At 52.0% G+C, this 21,785-nt stretch overlaps 1 protein-coding gene across 1 annotated transcript in view; it reads right to left on the reverse strand.

Annotated features, from left to right (window-relative positions):
- SEC14L5 (SEC14 like lipid binding 5) overlaps positions 1 to 21,785 on the reverse strand; it is a 53,958-nt gene that overhangs the window by 11,570 nt on the left and 20,603 nt on the right. The window contains exons 7-14 of the mRNA XM_034670410.1: positions 20,342 to 20,454; positions 18,196 to 18,385; positions 16,142 to 16,230; positions 15,980 to 16,050; positions 14,567 to 14,738; positions 2,522 to 2,656; positions 1,327 to 1,461; positions 445 to 672 (exon numbers count right to left, since the gene is read on the reverse strand). Of these exons, the coding sequence (XP_034526301.1) occupies positions 445 to 672; positions 1,327 to 1,461; positions 2,522 to 2,656; positions 14,567 to 14,738; positions 15,980 to 16,050; positions 16,142 to 16,230; positions 18,196 to 18,385; positions 20,342 to 20,454 (1,133 nt within the window). The remainder of the gene's footprint in view (positions 1 to 444; positions 673 to 1,326; positions 1,462 to 2,521; positions 2,657 to 14,566; positions 14,739 to 15,979; positions 16,051 to 16,141; positions 16,231 to 18,195; positions 18,386 to 20,341; positions 20,455 to 21,785) is intronic.

Raw genomic sequence — 21,785 nt, forward strand, 5'->3', positions numbered from 1 at the left:
AGTCTGTGCAGTGTGAGTGAGTGAGTACGGCTGGGGATCTAAGACTTAAGAGCACTGGCCTCAAGGAGCATGTGAGTAGCATGGGGGTTCATGTTGCAAAACGCATCTGAGTTCTGTCCCCAGACTTAGAGCGTCTTTGCTGCATAGGTTCTGAAATGAACACATCAGAAATCACTGGGAGAGGGTGAGGGATGCAGAGTCCAGGCCTTGTGCCCAGGGGTTCTGAGTTACACCCCTGGCATGGGGCCTGGCAGTCTGCATCTTTGACAAGAGTCCCAGGGGAGTCTGAGGCTGGGGTCCTGGGGTCCCCAGAGTCCTAGATCTGCCCGGTTCTTTCTCCCTGACTGTCCTACATGGTCCCCAAGGTCAAGGGCCAGAACCCTGGCACACAGCAAATACTCAGTCCTGTATGATGAATGAATAAATGAACAAAGGAGTTCAAACCTGGATGCTCTCCCCTTCCCGGCAGACAAGAGGGGCTTCCACACGGCTATAATCCACACCTAGGACCCAGCCTTTGTCTGTCAGCTTCCCGCCAGCCCTGGCCCCGGGCTCCTGGGGGCCAGGCTTGGGCATCTGCTTGCTGTGGTACAGGCTGAACACCACGTCCCCTCTCAGGATGTCAAAGTCCCAGGTGATGACCGACTCCCCCTCCAGAATCTCCACCACAACCTGCATGGGTCGGGGGGAGGGGGGGATAGTCTGAGAGTCGGGTCGGGGACCCCACTGGGAGTGGGGAGCTAGGATGGGGAGGTCAGCTGCAGTAGCAGCTGTGGGGTACCCACCTGGGTCTCCAGTCCCCTCTGTGGGGAGGANTGAGAGTCGGGTCGGGGACCCCACTGGGAGTGGGGAGCTGGGATGGGGAGGTCAGCTGCAGTAGCAGCTGTGGGGTACCCACCTGGGTCTCCAGTCCCCTCTGTGGGGAGGATGGGCTGCTGAGGCCCCCAGCCTCCACTGTCTAAGAACTGCTCTGGGCAGATGGACCTGCCTCTGTCTGAAATGGCTGGGAGGTCCCACCCTGTCATGGGGTGGGTGACCCACAGCCAAGGATGGATGTGAGAGTACAAAAGGCTTGTGTATCTGTCATGCTCTGCACAGCCCAGTGCTCCCCTTGGATCAGGCTGGGCAAGACTCGGCTACATCGCCCCTGTGCTTACATCCATCCCCACGCCCACCGTGTCCCACCTCTCCTTACAGGTTTCTCCCTCGAGCTCACCCTCAACAAATCGCTGGCACAAGAACCCTGGCCTCAGGCTCTGCTTCAGAGGACCCTGGCCTAAGACAGCACCCCAGCCCAGTGGGCCCTCCCAGGCCAGGTCCCAGCACCTCATGGGGGGCCCCTCGGAGCACGCTGGCCGACTGGTAGGTCTCTCTCCACTGCCGCAGCTGGTCCGTGTGCTCCTGTTCCTCTTCCGTCAGATACAGGGACTTGGGGACCAGCCCTCCTTCAGGGACATTACACTGGGGGACAAAGACAAAAGTGGCAGGCCTGGCTGACCCACAGAAGGGTGCTCCGTGCACCCTGAAACTGCACTTGTCACAGCAACTCCTTAGGGAGTAGGGTACAGGGCTTCCATGACCTCATTTACTCTCCAGAACCACAATGCAGTAGGAGCTGTTTTTCTTTCCATTTCACAGAGGAGGAAGATGGAAGCTCAGAGAGGTCAGGCCACTTGCCCAAGATCACCCAGCAGAAAGTGGCTGAGCCTGGGCACAAACCCATGTTTATCAGGCCCCCCAGGCTTATGTCTCTTATTACCATGCTGGTCTTACAGGCCCATTTGCTAAACATAAATCTTGCATACGTATCTCAACAAGTGGAGAAAATGGACAAGCGTGGCAGAATTCCTAGGAAATGCCTTTTTTTTACTCAGAAATCACATAAGCTCGGAGTTTGGTATTTTGTTAGAGAAGAGAGAGGGGCCTGCCCTCCCACAGCCAGGTGAGATAAGACCTTTGTGACCCAGGGTCACCCCTTCCTGTGTCATCTCACCCCCAGGGGGCGGCAGTAGAAGGGGTCTGTGGCTCCCTCCCCTTGAAGCAGTTGGCCCATCTTCCCACTCCATGGGGCTGTGGGTTGGGAATACCCTTGGTGTACCTTTGGGTACACCAGCTCCAGGGTCCAGACCACTGGGATGTTTGAGTCACCTCTCCCGACAGCAGAGGGCGCAAAGTCAGCAGGTAAACTCTGACTGCTGCCTAGCAACATACTGAATGGGGAATACCAAGGTAAACCTTTGACTGGCCTGGTCTCTGGGTTTCCAGAAACTTCCATCTGGATCACTATGTTTGAAAGAACCAAAGTAAGGCCCTTCCTTTGGAAAGGATGCACCTCACTTTGGGGCAGCTTCGAAAACAAGCCCTGCCCCCCAAAAGAGAAAGCATGACCTCTCCAGCTACCAGCACCTCCCACACACAGTGGAGGGCTCCACTCCAGCCTCCTTGGGCCTCTGCAGCCCTGCCCCAGGAATCTCTGGTTCCTTCCAAGGCCACAGCCCAGGGCCTGCAGCCACACACTCACCACACACTCTCCCCCGAGGAAGTCGGGGATCACTTCTTTATCCAGGTAGTCTACGAGGCCTCCGGGGCCCTGGTAATTGCTGCCACTGTAGATGAGGAACTTCTGCCTGGTGTTCTCGTTGATGAAGGGGCTGATCTGAAGCGAGGGAGAGGAGACATGATAGCATGGTGTTTTTGTTTGTTTTATATTGAGATGTAATTCACATAAAGAATTAAGCATTTTATTATTGTTTAATTTTTTATTTATTTAAGTAATCTCTATACCCAATGTGGGTCTTGAATTCATGATCCTGAGATCAAGCCTCACATGGCCTTCTGGTTTTTTTTGTTTTGGTTTTTTTTTTTGAGATTTTGTTTGTTTATTTGAGAAAGAGAGAGCACACTCATGACTGGAGGAGGGCGGCAACAGAGGGAGAAGGAAAAGCAGACTCCCTGATGAGCAGGGAGCCTGACACAGGGCTCAATCCCAGGACCCCGGGATCATGACCTGAGCTGAAGTCAGATGCTCACCCAGGCGCCCCAACATCGCATGCTCTTCTGATTGAGCTGGCCAGATGCCCAGAACTAACCATTTTAAAGTGAACAGGTCAGTGGGTTTTAGTTCATTTACTATGATGTATAACTACTACTTTCCCATAATTATAAGACTTTCTCATCACCCCAGAAGGAACCCCATTCCTTTTACACATTCATACACATCAGCAGTCCCTCACCGTGCCCCTCGCCCAGCCCCTGGCCACCACCGATCTGCTTTCTGTCTCTATGAATTTGCCTGTTCTGGACCCTTCATAGATGTGGAATCACACGATACGTGGCCTTTTGTGTCTGGCTTCTCTCACTCAGCGTCATGGTTCCCACGTTCATCCGCATCGTAGCCTGGGTCACTACTTCATTCCTTTCTCTGGCTGAAGAATATTCCACTGTACGGATCCTGTTTGGTTTACCCCAAGTGGAAAGTATTTCAACCCTGAACGCTAAGCTGCTTGTTGATCCATTGTTTTTCACAGCACCCTCACCCAGTGCTGGTGTGGTAGCTGACTCGATACACAGTTGGGGCAGGAAGGAAGGACTTGATATTGTCAGGGCATGAGCCAATTCAGTGAGGAATGCCACAGGCAAAGGATCGACAGGGAACTGGAATCCCACCTGTGTGGTCACTCTCCTTCAGCCTCCACCCCGGGAAGCGGTCACCTCCGGGCCTCGGCAGCCTGGCTCCGTGCCACTGGCTTCCATCTGGTGTGGCCACTGGGTGGGGGGTGGGGAGGTAGCAGCAGGAGATTGGAGGTGGAAACAGAGAAAGAGGCCAGGGTACTTCTTCCCCCAGTCCCTCCCACCTCAGTGCCCCTGGACACCCCCAGTCCCACCCCGTTCCAGCTCTCATGGGGCTCGGTAACAATGTCATCCCGCCCGCTTGTCCCTCCAGCCCCCAGGGGTGGTCAGGGGTCACTGCAATGGCTAGCCCCTGGGGCCGCTCCATCCTGCCCATACCTCTGCAAGGAGTTCTTTCATGTTACATCCCCATCAAGCCACTGGGGTGAATCCCACTTCTGGCCGAAACCCTAAATGACTGGCTCCCACCGCCACCCAATATACAGCTTCTTAGAAGTTTCCTTAACAGCAAGGGAACTTCATTTTCACAAAGATCAGGAAATTTAAAGATAAAAAGCTTCAGGAGAAGGTCCTGCCTGTCCCTCCTGCAGCTCCTGCTCCCAAGTCCAGCCCCAACAGAACCTTGAAGTAGCCATAGGAGCCAGAGAACGTTCTGCCCCAGAAGTCTGCTCACATCCTCTCCTGCTGACAATCCTCCGTGGCTCCCTACTGCCTCAGGACAAAGTCCCACCTTCACCACTGCCTGGACTTGGCAGACACTGGTCCCTGAGCATTTTCCCAGCCTCTGCCAGGGCCATCAGCCCTTTTGCTCCTTTTTGCTCCAATCATTCTGGACTGGGTTTTCAGTTTCTCAAAAGCATCAAGTTCAATCCTGCCTCTAGGCTTTTGCCCATGCTGTGTGCGTTGCCTGGCCCATCCTTCCTCCCCACCCTTCCCTGCATGACTCCTGCTCCTTCCTAGGGTCTTAGCCACAAGTCACCTTCTCTGAGGGACCTTCCTCAGTTCTCCAGTCTAAATTACCACCCCCCCGCGTCACCTGCTGCCTGACTTAGCCTCTCCAAGAATCTGACCGTCCTCACCCCCTTGTCACAGGGAAACATGAAGCATTTGCTTGTGTGGGGTTGTCTGCTTTATCTCTCTCCACCCTAGGACAGGGGTGGGGAGACACAGTGGCTGGCTTGTTTACTCCTAATCCCCAGGGCCTGGAAGGTGTCTGGCACATAGTAAGTGCTTAGTGAAACACTGAACCCACTTAACTCTCAAATGTCTATCCTGATTGAACCTCAATTTATAGCAGTGGTTCTCTGGTTTTCTGGGGGCACTGAATCCTCGGAGGGGCCTGTGGACCAGTAGCAAGGCCCCAGGGCAGTGGTTTTTAACTGCCAGGGACAACCTAACCTGCTCATGGTCGTGAGATTGATTCAGCACATTGTGACTAGCCTATTTTTAATGGAATGGAATAGAAGAGCGAAGAGGGGTGTTGTATGGAGTTAAGGTGACCATCGCTTGTGGATCTGTTTCATTGTGTGTGTGTGTGTGTTGGGTTGTAACCTAACGTGTATTTCTTACTGTGGGTCTTGGGCAAAAAGTTTTAAAATCCCTACAGCACAGGATCCCAACACTCCTCGAAGCCAACTCCCAGGAACCCCGGGAACACTGTACAGTCCTGAGTGTGACTCTAGTATCGACAAAGCAGGACAACCGATACATAAATCATGGTCTATCCATACAGTGGAATCGTATTCAGATATAAAAAGGAATGAAGTACTGATCTGTGCTACACCATGGATGGATCTGAAATCATTACACTCCGTGAGAGTAATCAGATGCAAAAAGCCTCATATGATCCCACTTACATGAAATATCTCAAATAGGCAAATCCATAGAGACAGAAAACAGATTGACGGCTGCCAGGAGCTGGGGAGTGGGGAGGACGGGGGCTGCTAATGACTACAGGGCTTCCTTTTGGGGTGCCGATAATGTTCTGGAACTAGATGGTGGGATGGTTGCACAGCTCTCTGAATCTACTAAAAACAACCAGATTCTTCACTTTGAGAGAGTGAACCTTAAGGTAAATGAGTTCTATCTCAATAAAGCTGTGACTTAGAAGAAACGACATGGAACAAGCAGGCTGAGGAAACCCCCCCCCCTTCTCAGCCATCTCCACCGGGCAGGGGCCTGGCCCGGGCGCCCGCTCTCACCAGCGTCCAGAGCACAGGGAAGACACGAGGGGCTCGCACGATGAGCAGCCGGCCCAGGGTCTCGGGGTAATTGTCCTCCACCACCTCAATCGTCCGCAGCAGGGCCTTCACCCCCGGTCGCCATAGGTGACGCATGTTGAGACCCTCCAGGTCCACCAGGCAGGTCCAGGAGCTGCAGAAGACATGCACTGCTCACTCCACCTTGCTCTGCCACCTCCCAGGACCCCTGACACCCTCAGGGGGCTTCGGGGGCTGGCAGACAGGAATGGATGGAAAGGCTCAGGAAGGCAGGGCTGGGAGTAGAGGGGCTTTGCCGCCTGCTCTGTGGCCTTGGCCAAGTTCCTTAACCTCCCTGGGCCTCCATTTCATTGGTACTAACTCATTAGGGAAATGACTGTTTTACTGCAGCAGCTAGTTCTCAGGAGCCTCTCCATCCTGCCTTTGTTCCCTTCATCCAGCCCACACTACTGCAAGGAGTCCCTCGTGACACCCTGTCATCCGAGCCATCTCAGGTGAATTCCACTTCTGATCAGAGCCCTGACTGAGCAGTTCTCCACCCCAACCAATGTATGTCTCCTCAGGAAAGCTCCAAACAACAAAGGGACTTAATTTTCCCCAAAATCAGGCTACTTCAGGATAAAAAGCCACAGTGGCAGGTGCTGCCTGCCCCTCCACCCGGGCTGTAATAAGGGCAACACAAATCAGGTACTTCGGAGAGCACCTGCTGCAGAGTGAGTGTCCCACATGCATTTGCGTTATCCCTCAACGGTCGTTGTTTTTGATGATGCATAAAGAAACGCTGGGACTGGTGATATTATTCCCACGTTACAGATGAGCAAGCTACAGTTCAGAAAGGTTCAGTGCTACTGTAAGTAGTCATGTGGGAAACTGAGTTCAGGCAGAGGAATTTGGGGAAGTCAGAGAGGGACGGGGGTTACTGGATGTGCCATGACACCTGCCTGGGAGACAGAGTCAAGGTGGCCCTTGGGGGGGGGCAGAGCTGGCCTCACAAAGCAAGGTCCAGGGGGTGATGTGGCACAGGGGCTCATGTCCTTGAGCCCAAAGCAGACAGGACCAGGTTCTGTCTCAGCTCTGCCACTTACCCACTTAGCAACAATCTTGGATAAGCATTGCCCCTCTGAGCCTCAGTTTCCCCCTCCACAAAGAACAGGGACTATAACAGTCCCTGCCTCACGGGATCGTTGTAAGAATTAAGAGAGGACATTTCTGTAAAGTACCTAGCATGCTTCCTGGCCCAGCGTCTATGCCCAATGAACCTTTGCTGTGTTTACTGTTTGGGGGGAATTTGCTCCTGGCAGGGGTTCTTGCCTGATGGGACGGCCAAACTGCTTTGTGTTCCCTTCACATCTCTTCTGTCCTTCCTCGTTGACGGAAAGAACCTAGAAAGTAGAGAATGTGCTGGCAAACGTTCACTTGGCTGCTCCACCCACAGGCAACCCCGGGATCCAGGGAGTGGGGACCCCGACTCACGTGCTTCAGCAGCACCTCCTCCCCCACGGCCTTCATCAAGCCTTTGGTGTCCATGTGGCCCAGGCGCAGGATATAGAGGGGGCGGCCGTCTTTGTAGGCGAGGCAGGCCAAGCAAAGAGAAGGGACATTATTTCAGGGGTGCTCTTGAGAAGGCAGACCCAAACTTCTCCTTGGAGAAGGCTGTGCCAGGCTGTGACTCAGCCTGCCCCTCCTGTCCATTTATTCACGAACGCTCTGCCTGCTCCCAAGAGGGGTTGATACCAGTTATGGTGGAAGAAGCAAAGTGTCCAAGTGTCAAAGAGACGGATTTACATCACACAGGAAACTGGGTGAAGGGATGCGGCAACTCTCTGTATGACCTCAGCAACTTTTCTGAAAACCTGTCCTAAAATTAAACACTTATTTTAAAGGCTTTTTAAAAAGGAGGGACAAACCATGTAAGGAAGGAATATGGAGAGAGTGGAAAATGTTGATTCTTAGCTGTAAGTGAATAGGAAAACCAAAGTGAATAGGAAAAATAAGGAAGTATATACAAATACACCCGATTCTTGTTATCATAGTAGTGATGTTTTCTAAAGTCACCTTGAACACTGACTTAGGGAACAGTGAAGCATCACTTCCACGAAAAATACGGGGTGAGGTCCCTGGGAACCTCTAGACATAACATTTTTGTTAACTGGTCGATACATAACCTTGTCCTGAATTTCTTGAATTCAGGTGCACTAGCCTTAGAGGCCATGTCATTAAGGCACTTTTTGGGGGCTGTGTTGTCGATTCATCAACATCAAACTCACGGCCAGCAGCACCACACTCAAACCTGGACGAAGTTTATCACACACACATTTTCTCTGTGAGGCACATCACAGCCTGCTTGTGCTCCAGAACACTAGCCAGCACTTGTGCACTTTCCCTGGGGGCTGTTTTGAACAGCAAAAATCACACACACACACGGCACAAAATTGCAAAAAAAAAAAAAAGTAATATGAAGTGGACTTTAAAAAGGACTCTTGTTAACAATATGAGAGCTGAAGCAAAAGCAGAAGGACATCCTGGGGACACGCAGGTCAGACAACTGATTTTTTTGCCACTCTGCCCATGGTCATAACTGACCGCAGAGCACCCCCAGTATTGATTTGGGGGTTACAAATAAATTTTGGTGAGTGGGCAAATTCACAAATATGGAATCCATGAATAATGAGGATTGACTGTGTATTAAAGTGCTCCAGCCGGTTCTTCAGGAGAGTCAAGCACTCACCCTAATCAATATATATGAGTTTTTACATAAAGGGCATTGAAAAGCATAATGGGCACTGGCGTCAGGGGCTGCTTAGTAAGAAACCGACAGAAGTTATTTGTTGTGGGTTAACTAGTGTCCTCCAAAAATTCACGTGCACCCAGAACCTCTGAATGTGACCTTATTTGGAAATAGACTGCAGATGGAATTAGTGAAGGACCTCCAGATAAAATCCTACTGGATCAGGGTGGCCCCTAAATCCAATGACCTGGGGTCTTTATAAGAAGAGGAGAGGACACAGAGAGACACCCAGAGGGAAGCCATGTAAAAGACAGGCAGAGATTGGGGTGACATGACCACAAGCCACGGAACGCCTGGAGACCCCAGGAGCTGGAGGATGCAGGAAGAGATGCTCCCCTAGAGACGTTGCAGGGAACATGGCCCTGCCCACACCTTGAGTTTGGGCTTCTGCCTCCAGAGTGATGAGAAGACACATCTCTATGGCCTTAAGCCACCCAGTTTGTGGTGATTTGCTATGGCAGCCTCAGGGCACTAATGCATACGCATGTAGCCATCGTGTGGGGTCCCAAAGATCAGAAGCAGGGCTGGGCTAACGCTGCCACTGAGTGAGAAATGTTGCTTCAAGCCCAAATGTCGATTCCGGCCCTACTTTCCTCATGGCTGGGTGAACCCCAAGGGCACCTCCAGGTGTCCAGAAGAGTCAAAAGGAAAAATAATAAGATGCCAACATGAAGAGTGGCCTTCAAAGCACCTTTGGCAGTGACCAAAGTGTATGCATTACATAGGTAAAGGGACGCACCTATGTCCTGGTAGTGCCAGCCCCCTGCATAGAATTCCTCCAGGAGGGCAGGGGGTCGCCACGTCTGAAGGAGGAGATCCACCTGGTGCTGCTTTCTCCAGCTCAAGGACTGGCACAGCATCTCCCGGGCCTTGTCCAGGTGGAAGTCACGAGCCCGCAGGAACCGGAGAATGTGCTCATCTTTGGGAATCTGAGGGAAGAAGGAGAAAGCCCGTGGAATGGTATTCCTAACCCAGTGGACAAAATTATGGACAATGAGTTTCCTGCCTTATCTGCAAAATACTTAGCTGGGAAAAGGACCGTACGCTTAACCATGACACAGTCTAGGGGTGAGCCGTGGGGAAAATCTGTGAGTTCTGGCTGCCTGACGTTCCTCCATGTACCTCTTTTCTTTGGGTGAGCTGCTTTTCTTCCCCACTCCCCAGCACCAATCCTGGTTTTAGCTGGTGTTGCCAATCAGCACTCCACTCCCATGGCCTCAGGGGTGGCAAACCCAATCAGAGCAGTGGGCAATTTAAATCAGAAGATCGGGTCATGAACTGCTTCCTCTGCAGTGGCAAAGGTGAGCCCGCAAGCCACGGACAGCCACAGCTCCAAGCTCAACAGGAAAGTAAGTCTGACAGGGATGACACAGAAGTGAACAGATACAAGAGCTCAGGGGTCCTGGCCGCATGTGAGTCCTGGTTCGGGACAGCTTGCGTGGCCCCCGAGCAAGGCTGAATGATATCCCTTCAAAATGCATGTCCGCCCAAAACCTTAGCGTGATACCTTATTTGTAAATGAGTCTCTACTGATATAATTAGCTACAATGAGGTCACACTGGAGTAGGTGGGCCCTACTCCAGGAGGGGACTTGGGACACGGACACAGGACACACAGGGAGATGAAGCCCACGAGATGATGATGGAGGCAGAGACTGGAGCGCCGCTTCTACAAGCCAAGGACCGGCAGCAGCCTCCAGAAGCCAGGAGAGAGGAGGCCTGGCACAGATCTTCCCTGAGAGGCTTCAGAAGTACCCAACCCCCCCACACCTTGACTTCAGACTTCTGGCCTCTGGAACTGTGAGACTAAGTTTCTGTTGTTTTGAGCCACTCAGTTTGTAGCATTTTCTTTCAGCAGCCCTAGAAAGTTAATACACCCCGCTCAACAGTTATGTGAGCCAATAAGTACTCCTCTCCTTATTTTTTGCCTGGACTCAAGCTGCATTCCTACCACACAGAACTCAGAGTCTAACTAATGTGCCGAGGTGACAAGCTAAGACCCTGCCAGCTCTCCTTCCTTCCCTCAGGCAAGTATCAACAGGCAAGGGAAACCCAGCCCCAGCGAAAGCTCCCCTTCCATCAGTGCTCATCCTGAACCAGACACACGACTCTAGACACTTCACGTGCATTGTCCCTTGTAATTCAGTCCAGATGGCATATGCCAGCATTATCCCCCTTTCACAGATGAGAAAACAGGGGCAGACAGGTTAAATCACAGCCCAATGTGAAAGTAACTCCCTTGTCTGCCCCCAACCCCAGCGTGGGGAGAGGATGGAAAGGAAGGGAGGGCTCAAAGTCTTAGTCAACAAAGCTGAAGGTCAAGTCCATGCTTGGGACCTACATGCGCGATGGACATTCATGTGATGGGGGTTAGCGTCTGGAGCCATTTTTGGTTCTCACAACTTGGGGAGAAGAGCTCCTAACATCTGCTGGTGGAGGCCAGGACGCTGCTCAGCACCCATGCCGGGCGCAGGACAGCCCCAGCCCATAAAGAACTGTCCAGCCTCAAATGTCAGCGGAGCCGAGGATGAGAAAGCCTGCGATCAGTGGTATGCACAGCATGCGTTATAGATGCATGAGACAATACATAACAAAAAGAAGGCAAAACGGGAGGTGGGTGGGGGGATGGGGTAATTGGGTGATGGGCATTAAGGAGGGTGCTTGAAATAATGAGCGCTGGCTGTTGTATGCCACTGATGAGTCACTGAATTCTACCTCGGAAACTAATAATACAGTATATATTAATTAAATTGAAGTGAAATTAAAAAAGAAAAAAAAAGGCAAAATATAAGTTTCTAGCGTATTTACCTGGCCTGTCCTCCCCCAGTGCCTGAAGTGAGTAGCTGTCATTGAACATGCCCTGGTAGACCCCAGCTCTGCACCCACCTTGCCTTTGTGGGTCTCCTGCAGCCAGTGCCGAAGCTGGATCAGGCAGCTCTCCTGCACGGGCGTGAGATGGCCCAGGTACCTCTCAATGTAATCTGCATCCAGCTTGTCCCCTGCAGGAGAAGATGGGGGAGTTCAGGACCAGAAGGCAATGCCACTCCCTTCTCCACGTGGTCTACCCTTTCTGGAACGCTCGCCTTACTGGCCGCCTTGGATCTGAAACGTCGAGTACAGTGGCCCTTTCACCAAAGAACAGCCATATGGGCTCCACGTCCTCTGGTCTTGCCAACCCATTTCCAAGGTGGTTCTGAAAACTCATGGTGGGGCCAGCCTGGATCTCACTGTGGCAAGTGACATGTCCTTTGACCCTGCAGCTGTCCTGCCCTCTGAAGATTATTAACAATATGTGCTCATTGTTTCTAGTCAAGCATCATCTCATTGAGCTGTTCCAACACCCCTGTGANGTCATGGTTCCCACGTTCATCCGCATCGTAGCCTGGGTCACTACTTCATTCCTTTCTCTGGCTGAAGAATATTCCACTGTACGGATCCTGTTTGGTTTACCCCAAGTGGAAAGTATTTCAACCCTGAACGCTAAGCTGCTTGTTGATCCATTGTTTTTCACAGCACCCTCACCCAGTGCTGGTGTGGTAGCTGACTCGATACACAGTTGGGGCAGGAAGGAAGGACTTGATATTGTCAGGGCATGAGCCAATTCAGTGAGGAATGCCACAGGCAAAGGATCGACAGGGAACTGGAATCCCACCTGTGTGGTCACTCTCCTTCAGCCTCCACCCCGGGAAGCGGTCACCTCCGGGCCTCGGCAGCCTGGCTCCGTGCCACTGGCTTCCATCTGGTGTGGCCACTGGGTGGGGGGTGGGGAGGTAGCAGCAGGAGATTGGAGGTGGAAACAGAGAAAGAGGCCAGGGTACTTCTTCCCCCAGTCCCTCCCACCTCAGTGCCCCTGGACACCCCCAGTCCCACCCCGTTCCAGCTCTCATGGGGCTCGGTAACAATGTCATCCCGCCCGCTTGTCCCTCCAGCCCCCAGGGGTGGTCAGGGGTCACTGCAATGGCTAGCCCCTGGGGCCGCTCCATCCTGCCCATACCTCTGCAAGGAGTTCTTTCATGTTACATCCCCATCAAGCCACTGGGGTGAATCCCACTTCTGGCCAAAACCCTAAATGACTGGCTCCCACCGCCACCCAATATACAGCTTCTTAGAAGTTTCCTTAACAGCAAGGGAACTTCATTTTCACAAAGATCAGGAAATTTAAAGATAAAAAGCTTCAGGAGAAGGTCCTGCCTGTCCCTCCTGCAGCTCCTGCTCCCAAGTCCAGCCCCAACAGAACCTTGAAGTAGCCATAGGAGCCAGAGAACGTTCTGCCCCAGAAGTCTGCTCACATCCTCTCCTGCTGACAATCCTCCGTGGCTCCCTACTGCCTCAGGACAAAGTCCCACCTTCACCACTGCCTGGACTTGGCAGACACTGGTCCCTGAGCATTTTCCCAGCCTCTGCCAGGGCCATCAGCCCTTTTGCTCCTTTTTGCTCCAATCATTCTGGACTGGGTTTTCAGTTTCTCAAAAGCATCAAGTTCAATCCTGCCTCTAGGCTTTTGCCCATGCTGTGTGCGTTGCCTGGCCCATCCTTCCTCCCCACCCTTCCCTGCATGACTCCTGCTCCTTCCTAGGGTCTTAGCCACAAGTCACCTTCTCTGAGGGACCTTCCTCAGTTCTCCAGTCTAAATTACCACCCCCCCGCGTCACCTGCTGCCTGACTTAGCCTCTCCAAGAATCTGACCGTCCTCACCCCCTTGTCACAGGGAAACATGAAGCATTTGCTTGTGTGGGGTTGTCTGCTTTATCTCTCTCCACCCTAGGACAGGGGTGGGGAGACACAGTGGCTGGCTTGTTTACTCCTAATCCCCAGGGCCTGGAAGGTGTCTGGCACATAGTAAGTGCTTAGTGAAACACTGAACCCACTTAACTCTCAAATGTCTATCCTGATTGAACCTCAATTTATAGCAGTGGTTCTCTGGTTTTCTGGGGGCACTGAATCCTCGGAGGGGCCTGTGGACCAGTAGCAAGGCCCCAGGGCAGTGGTTTTTAACTGCCAGGGACAACCTAACCTGCTCATGGTCGTGAGATTGATTCAGCACATTGTGACTAGCCTATTTTTAATGGAATGGAATAGAAGAGCGAAGAGGGGTGTTGTATGGAGTTAAGGTGACCATCGCTTGTGGATCTGTTTCATTGTGTGTGTGTGTGTGTTGGGTTGTAACCTAACGTGTATTTCTTACTGTGGGTCTTGGGCAAAAAGTTTTAAAATCCCTACAGCACAGGATCCCAACACTCCTCGAAGCCAACTCCCAGGAACCCCGGGAACACTGTACAGTCCTGAGTGTGACTCTAGTATCGACAAAGCAGGACAACCGATACATAAATCATGGTCTATCCATACAGTGGAATCGTATTCAGATATAAAAAGGAATGAAGTACTGATCTGTGCTACACCATGGATGGATCTGAAATCATTACACTCCGTGAGAGTAATCAGATGCAAAAAGCCTCATATGATCCCACTTACATGAAATATCTCAAATAGGCAAATCCATAGAGACAGAAAACAGATTGACGGCTGCCAGGAGCTGGGGAGTGGGGAGGACGGGGGCTGCTAATGACTACAGGGCTTCCTTTTGGGGTGCCGATAATGTTCTGGAACTAGATGGTGGGATGGTTGCACAGCTCTCTGAATCTACTAAAAACAACCAGATTCTTCACTTTGAGAGAGTGAACCTTAAGGTAAATGAGTTCTATCTCAATAAAGCTGTGACTTAGAAGAAACGACANAACGACACGGAACAAGCAGGCCAAGGAAACCCCCCCCCCCTCAGCCATCTCCACCGGGCAGGGGCCTGGCCCGGGCGCCCGCTCTCACCAGCGTCCAGAGCACAGGGAAGANTGGAACAAGCAGGCTGAGGAAACCCCCCCCCCTTCTCAGCCATCTCCACCGGGCAGGGGCCTGGCCCGGGCGCCCGCTCTCACCAGCGTCCAGAGCACAGGGAAGACACGAGGGGCTCGCACGATGAGCAGCCGGCCCAGGGTCTCGGGGTAATTGTCCTCCACCACCTCAATCGTCCGCAGCAGGGCCTTCACCCCCGGTCGCCATAGGTGACGCATGTTGAGACCCTCCAGGTCCACCAGGCAGGTCCAGGAGCTGCAGAAGACATGCACTGCTCACTCCACCTTGCTCTGCCACCTCCCAGGACCCCTGACACCCTCAGGGGGCTTCGGGGGCTGGCAGACAGGAATGGATGGAAAGGCTCAGGAAGGCAGGGCTGGGAGTAGAGGGGCTTTGCCGCCTGCTCTGTGGCCTTGGCCAAGTTCCTTAACCTCCCTGGGCCTCCATTTCATTGGTACTAACTCATTAGGGAAATGACTGTTTTACTGCAGCAGCTAGTTCTCAGGAGCCTCTCCATCCTGCCTTTGTTCCCTTCATCCAGCCCACACTACTGCAAGGAGTCCCTCGTGACACCCTGTCATCCGAGCCATCTCAGGTGAATTCCACTTCTGATCAGAGCCCTGACTGAGCAGTTCTCCACCCCAACCAATGTATGTCTCCTCAGGAAAGCTCCAAACAACAAAGGGACTTAATTTTCCCCAAAATCAGGCTACTTCAGGATAAAAAGCCACAGTGGCAGGTGCTGCCTGCCCCTCCACCCGGGCTGTAATAAGGGCAACACAAATCAGGTACTTCGGAGAGCACCTGCTGCAGAGTGAGTGTCCCACATGCATTTGCGTTATCCCTCAACGGTCGTTGTTTTTGATGATGCATAAAGAAACGCTGGGACTGGTGATATTATTCCCACGTTACAGATGAGCAAGCTACAGTTCAGAAAGGTTCAGTGCTACTGTAAGTAGTCATGTGGGAAACTGAGTTCAGGCAGAGGAATTTGGGGAAGTCAGAGAGGGACGGGGGTTACTGGATGTGCCATGACACCTGCCTGGGAGACAGAGTCAAGGTGGCCCTTGGGGGGGGGCAGAGCTGGCCTCACAAAGCAAGGTCCAGGGGGTGATGTGGCACAGGGGCTCATGTCCTTGAGCCCAAAGCAGACAGGACCAGGTTCTGTCTCANAAATCTCAGCTCTGCCACTTACCCACTTAGCAACAATCTTGGATAAGCATTGCCCCTCTGAGCCTCAGTTTCCCCNTGTCTCAGCTCTGCCACTTACCCACTTAGCAACAATCTTGGATAAGCATTGCCCCTCTGAGCCTCAGTTTCCCCCTCCACAAAGAACAGGGACTATAACAGTCCCTGCCTCACGGGATCGTTGTAAGAATTAAGAGAGGACATTTCTGTAAAGTACCTAGCATGCTTCCTGGCCCAGCGTCTATGCCCAATGAACCTTTGCTGTGTTTACTGTTTGGGGGGAATTTGCTCCTGGCAGGGGTTCTTGCCTGATGGGACGGCCAAACTGCTTTGTGTTCCCTTCACATCTCTTCTGTCCTTCCTCGTTGACGGAAAGAACCTAGAAAGTAGAGAATGTGCTGGCAAACGTTCACTTGGCTGCTCCACCCACAGGCAACCCCGGGATCCAGGGAGTGGGGACCCCGACTCACGTGCTTCAGCAGCACCTCCTCCCCCACGGCCTTCATCAAGCCTTTGGTGTCCATGTGGCCCAGGCGCAGGATATAGAGGGGGCGGCCGTCTTTGTAGGCGAGGCAGGCCAAGCAAAGAGAAGGGACATTATTTCAGGGGTGCTCTTGAGAAGGCAGACCCAAACTTCTCCTTGGAGAAGGCTGTGCCAGGCTGTGACTCAGCCTGCCCCTCCTGTCCATTTATTCACGAACGCTCTGCCTGCTCCCAAGAGGGGTTGATACCAGTTATGGTGGAAGAAGCAAAGTGTCCAAGTGTCAAAGAGACGGATTTACATCACACAGGAAACTGGGTGAAGGGATGCGGCAACTCTCTGTATGACCTCAGCAACTTTTCTGAAAACCTGTCCTAAAATTAAACACTTATTTTAAAGGCTTTTTAAAAAGGAGGGACAAACCATGTAAGGAAGGAATATGGAGAGAGTGGAAAATGTTGATTCTTAGCTGTAAGTGAATAGGAAAACCAAAGTGAATAGGAAAAATAAGGAAGTATATACAAATACACCCGATTCTTGTTATCATAGTAGTGATGTTTTCTAAAGTCACCTTGAACACTGACTTAGGGAACAGTGAAGCATCACTTCCACGAAAAATACGGGGTGAGGTCCCTGGGAACCTCTAGACATAACATTTTTGTTAACTGGTCGATACATAACCTTGTCCTGAATTTCTTGAATTCAGGTGCACTAGCCTTAGAGGCCATGTCATTAAGGCACTTTTTGGGGGCTGTGTTGTCGATTCATCAACATCAAACTCACGGCCAGCAGCACCACACTCAAACCTGGACGAAGTTTATCACACACACATTTTCTCTGTGAGGCACATCACAGCCTGCTTGTGCTCCAGAACACTAGCCAGCACTTGTGCACTTTCCCTGGGGGCTGTTTTGAACAGCAAAAATCACACACACACACGGCACAAAATTGCAAAAAAAAAAAAAAGTAATATGAAGTGGACTTTAAAAAGGACTCTTGTTAACAATATGAGAGCTGAAGCAAAAGCAGAAGGACATCCTGGGGACACGCAGGTCAGACAACTGATTTTTTTGCCACTCTGCCCATGGTCATAACTGACCGCAGAGCACCCCCAGTATTGATTTGGGGGTTACAAATAAATTTTGGTGAGTGGGCAAATTCACAAATATGGAATCCATGAATAATGAGGATTGACTGTGTATTAAAGTGCTCCAGCCGGTTCTTCAGGAGAGTCAAGCACTCACCCTAATCAATATATATGAGTTTTTACATAAAGGGCATTGAAAAGCATAATGGGCACTGGCGTCAGGGGCTGCTTAGTAAGAAACCGACAGAAGTTATTTGTTGTGGGTTAACTAGTGTCCTCCAAAAATTCACGTGCACCCAGAACCTCTGAATGTGACCTTATTTGGAAATAGACTGCAGATGGAATTAGTGAAGGACCTCCAGATAAAATCCTACTGGATCAGGGTGGCCCCTAAATCCAATGACCTGGGGTCTTTATAAGAAGAGGAGAGGACACAGAGAGACACCCAGAGGGAAGCCATGTAAAAGACAGGCAGAGATTGGGGTGACATGACCACAAGCCACGGAACGCCTGGAGACCCCAGGAGCTGGAGGATGCAGGAAGAGATGCTCCCCTAGAGACGTTGCAGGGAACATGGCCCTGCCCACACCTTGAGTTTGGGCTTCTGCCTCCAGAGTGATGAGAAGACACATCTCTATGGCCTTAAGCCACCCAGTTTGTGGTGATTTGCTATGGCAGCCTCAGGGCACTAATGCATACGCATGTAGCCATCGTGTGGGGTCCCAAAGATCAGAAGCAGGGCTGGGCTAACGCTGCCACTGAGTGAGAAATGTTGCTTCAAGCCCAAATGTCGATTCCGGCCCTACTTTCCTCATGGCTGGGTGAACCCCAAGGGCACCTCCAGGTGTCCAGAAGAGTCAAAAGGAAAAATAATAAGATGCCAACATGAAGAGTGGCCTTCAAAGCACCTTTGGCAGTGACCAAAGTGTATGCATTACATAGGTAAAGGGACGCACCTATGTCCTGGTAGTGCCAGCCCCCTGCATAGAATTCCTCCAGGAGGGCAGGGGGTCGCCACGTCTGAAGGAGGAGATCCACCTGGTGCTGCTTTCTCCAGCTCAAGGACTGGCACAGCATCTCCCGGGCCTTGTCCAGGTGGAAGTCACGAGCCCGCAGGAACCGGAGAATGTGCTCATCTTTGGGAATCTGAGGGAAGAAGGAGAAAGCCCGTGGAATGGTATTCCTAACCCAGTGGACAAAATTATGGACAATGAGTTTCCTGCCTTATCTGCAAAATACTTAGCTGGGAAAAGGACCGTACGCTTAACCATGACACAGTCTAGGGGTGAGCCGTGGGGAAAATCTGTGAGTTCTGGCTGCCTGACGTTCCTCCATGTACCTCTTTTCTTTGGGTGAGCTGCTTTTCTTCCCCACTCCCCAGCACCAATCCTGGTTTTAGCTGGTGTTGCCAATCAGCACTCCACTCCCATGGCCTCAGGGGTGGCAAACCCAATCAGAGCAGTGGGCAATTTAAATCAGAAGATCGGGTCATGAACTGCTTCCTCTGCAGTGGCAAAGGTGAGCCCGCAAGCCACGGACAGCCACAGCTCCAAGCTCAACAGGAAAGTAAGTCTGACAGGGATGACACAGAAGTGAACAGATACAAGAGCTCAGGGGTCCTGGCCGCATGTGAGTCCTGGTTCGGGACAGCTTGCGTGGCCCCCGAGCAAGGCTGAATGATATCCCTTCAAAATGCATGTCCGCCCAAAACCTTAGCGTGATACCTTATTTGTAAATGAGTCTCTACTGATATAATTAGCTACAATGAGGTCACACTGGAGTAGGTGGGCCCTACTCCAGGAGGGGACTTGGGACACGGACACAGGACACACAGGGAGATGAAGCCCACGAGATGATGATGGAGGCAGAGACTGGAGCGCCGCTTCTACAAGCCAAGGACCGGCAGCAGCCTCCAGAAGCCAGGAGAGAGGAGGCCTGGCACAGATCTTCCCTGAGAGGCTTCAGAAGTACCCAACCCCCCCACACCTTGACTTCAGACTTCTGGCCTCTGGAACTGTGAGACTAAGTTTCTGTTGTTTTGAGCCACTCAGTTTGTAGCATTTTCTTTCAGCAGCCCTAGAAAGTTAATACACCCCGCTCAACAGTTATGTGAGCCAATAAGTACTCCTCTCCTTATTTTTTGCCTGGACTCAAGCTGCATTCCTACCACACAGAACTCAGAGTCTAACTAATGTGCCGAGGTGACAAGCTAAGACCCTGCCAGCTCTCCTTCCTTCCCTCAGGCAAGTATCAACAGGCAAGGGAAACCCAGCCCCAGCGAAAGCTCCCCTTCCATCAGTGCTCATCCTGAACCAGACACACGACTCTAGACACTTCACGTGCATTGTCCCTTGTAATTCAGTCCAGATGGCATATGCCAGCATTATCCCCCTTTCACAGATGAGAAAACAGGGGCAGACAGGTTAAATCACAGCCCAATGTGAAAGTAACTCCCTTGTCTGCCCCCAACCCCAGCGTGGGGAGAGGATGGAAAGGAAGGGAGGGCTCAAAGTCTTAGTCAACAAAGCTGAAGGTCAAGTCCATGCTTGGGACCTACATGCGCGATGGACATTCATGTGATGGGGGTTAGCGTCTGGAGCCATTTTTGGTTCTCACAACTTGGGGAGAAGAGCTCCTAGCATCTGCTGGTGGAGGCCAGGACGCTGCTCAGCACCCATGCCGGGCGCAGGACAGCCCCAGCCCATAAAGAACTGTCCAGCCTCAAATGTCAGCGGAGCCGAGGATGAGAAAGCCTGCGATCAGTGGTATGCACAGCATGCGTTATAGATGCATGAGACAATACATAACAAAAAGAAGGCAAAACGGGAGGTGGGTGGGGGGATGGGGTAATTGGGTGATGGGCATTAAGGAGGGTGCTTGAAATAATGAGCGCTGGCTGTTGTATGCCACTGATGAGTCACTGAATTCTACCTCGGAAACTAATAATACAGTATATATTAATTAAATTGAAGTGAAATTAAAAAAGAAAAAAAAAGGCAAAATATAAGTTTCTAGCGTATTTACCTGGCCTGTCCTCCCCCAGTGCCTGAAGTGAGTAGCTGTCATTGAACATGCCCTGGTAGACCCCAGCTCTGCACCCACCTTGCCTTTGTGGGTCTCCTGCAGCCAGTGCCGAAGCTGGATCAGGCAGCTCTCCTGCACGGGCGTGAGATGGCCCAGGTACCTCTCAATGTAATCTGCATCCAGCTTGTCCCCTGCAGGAGAAGATGGGGGAGTTCAGGACCAGAAGGCAATGCCACTCCCTTCTCCACGTGGTCTACCCTTTCTGGAACGCTCGCCTTACTGGCCGCCTTGGATCTGAAACGTCGAGTACAGTGGCCCTTTCACCAAAGAACAGCCATATGGGCTCCACGTCCTCTGGTCTTGCCAACCCATTTCCAAGGTGGTTCTGAAAACTCATGGTGGGGCCAGCCTGGATCTCACTGTGGCAAGTGACATGTCCTTTGACCCTGCAGCTGTCCTGCCCTCTGAAGATTATTAACAATATGTGCTCATTGTTTCTAGTCAAGCATCATCTCATTGAGCTGTTCCAACACCCCTGTGAGGCGGGCACACTACTGTCCCAACTTCTCGGAAGACAAAACTGAGGCCAAGAGAGGTTAAGAAGCAAGTGAAGGCATGCGGTGCACCCAGCATAAAAGAGATGGTCAGTAGATACGGTTCCTTTTGCCTTCCTGCCTCCCAGCTCCCTTGTGGGTTTGAGGCTTTTTGTAGACAGAGCCCTGACCCCAAAATACAGCCTGGGAGCTGCACGGATCATTCCCAGGGTTCAGTCCCATCCAGCTGCACGATTGAGCTGTTTGGGGTCAGCATGTGTGGCATTTAGAGGCTGGGCTCCAACCCGAGGTCCCCATGCCCACTCGTAACTGCTGGGATGGCAGATGCTGGCATGGTGAGGTACCTCAGCATGTGAGCATCGCGGTGGTGGGTAGGTGGGCCACAAAGAGCAGCCCCCATGGGCACAGCTCGTTCTCCGTGTGCACAGTAAGAAAACAAATGGAATGTATGCACAGACAGCAGCAGGCCCCAATGATTCCCTCTAAAACAAAAAAAGTCCAGGGCTGGAGGTCAGTAGGCATCTGGGTAAACAGAGGCAGGAGAGGGGCGCCTGGGTGGCACAGCGGTTAAGCGTCTGCCTTTGGCTCAGGGCGTGATCCTGGAGTTACGGGATCGAGCCCCACATCAGGCTCTTCTGCTGGGAGCCTGCTTCTTCCTCTCCCACTCCCCCTGCTTGTGTTCCCTCTCTCGCTGGCTGTCTCTATCTCTGTCAAATAAATAAATAAAAATCTTTAAAAAAAAAAAAAAACAGAGGCAGGAGAGATGCTCGCGGTGTGGGGTGGGGGAGCCTCAGAGTGGTCCGAAGTGGAGATGTTGGAGATGGGAAGGGGGCGTGGTGAGGATGAGGGAGAAAGCACAAGGGAGGCAGGAGATACCAGCATCCTTCCGGCCTCTATGCGGCTGTGAAGGCCCCTTTCTCCCGAGCACAAAGGCCCAGTGATTCAGGGCAGGGTGGAAGGGGCATGAC

The sequence above is a fragment of the Ailuropoda melanoleuca genome, chromosome 10, assembly GCF_002007445.2.
Source record: "Ailuropoda melanoleuca isolate Jingjing chromosome 10, ASM200744v2, whole genome shotgun sequence".
Taxonomy (NCBI): Eukaryota; Metazoa; Chordata; class Mammalia; order Carnivora; family Ursidae; genus Ailuropoda; species Ailuropoda melanoleuca.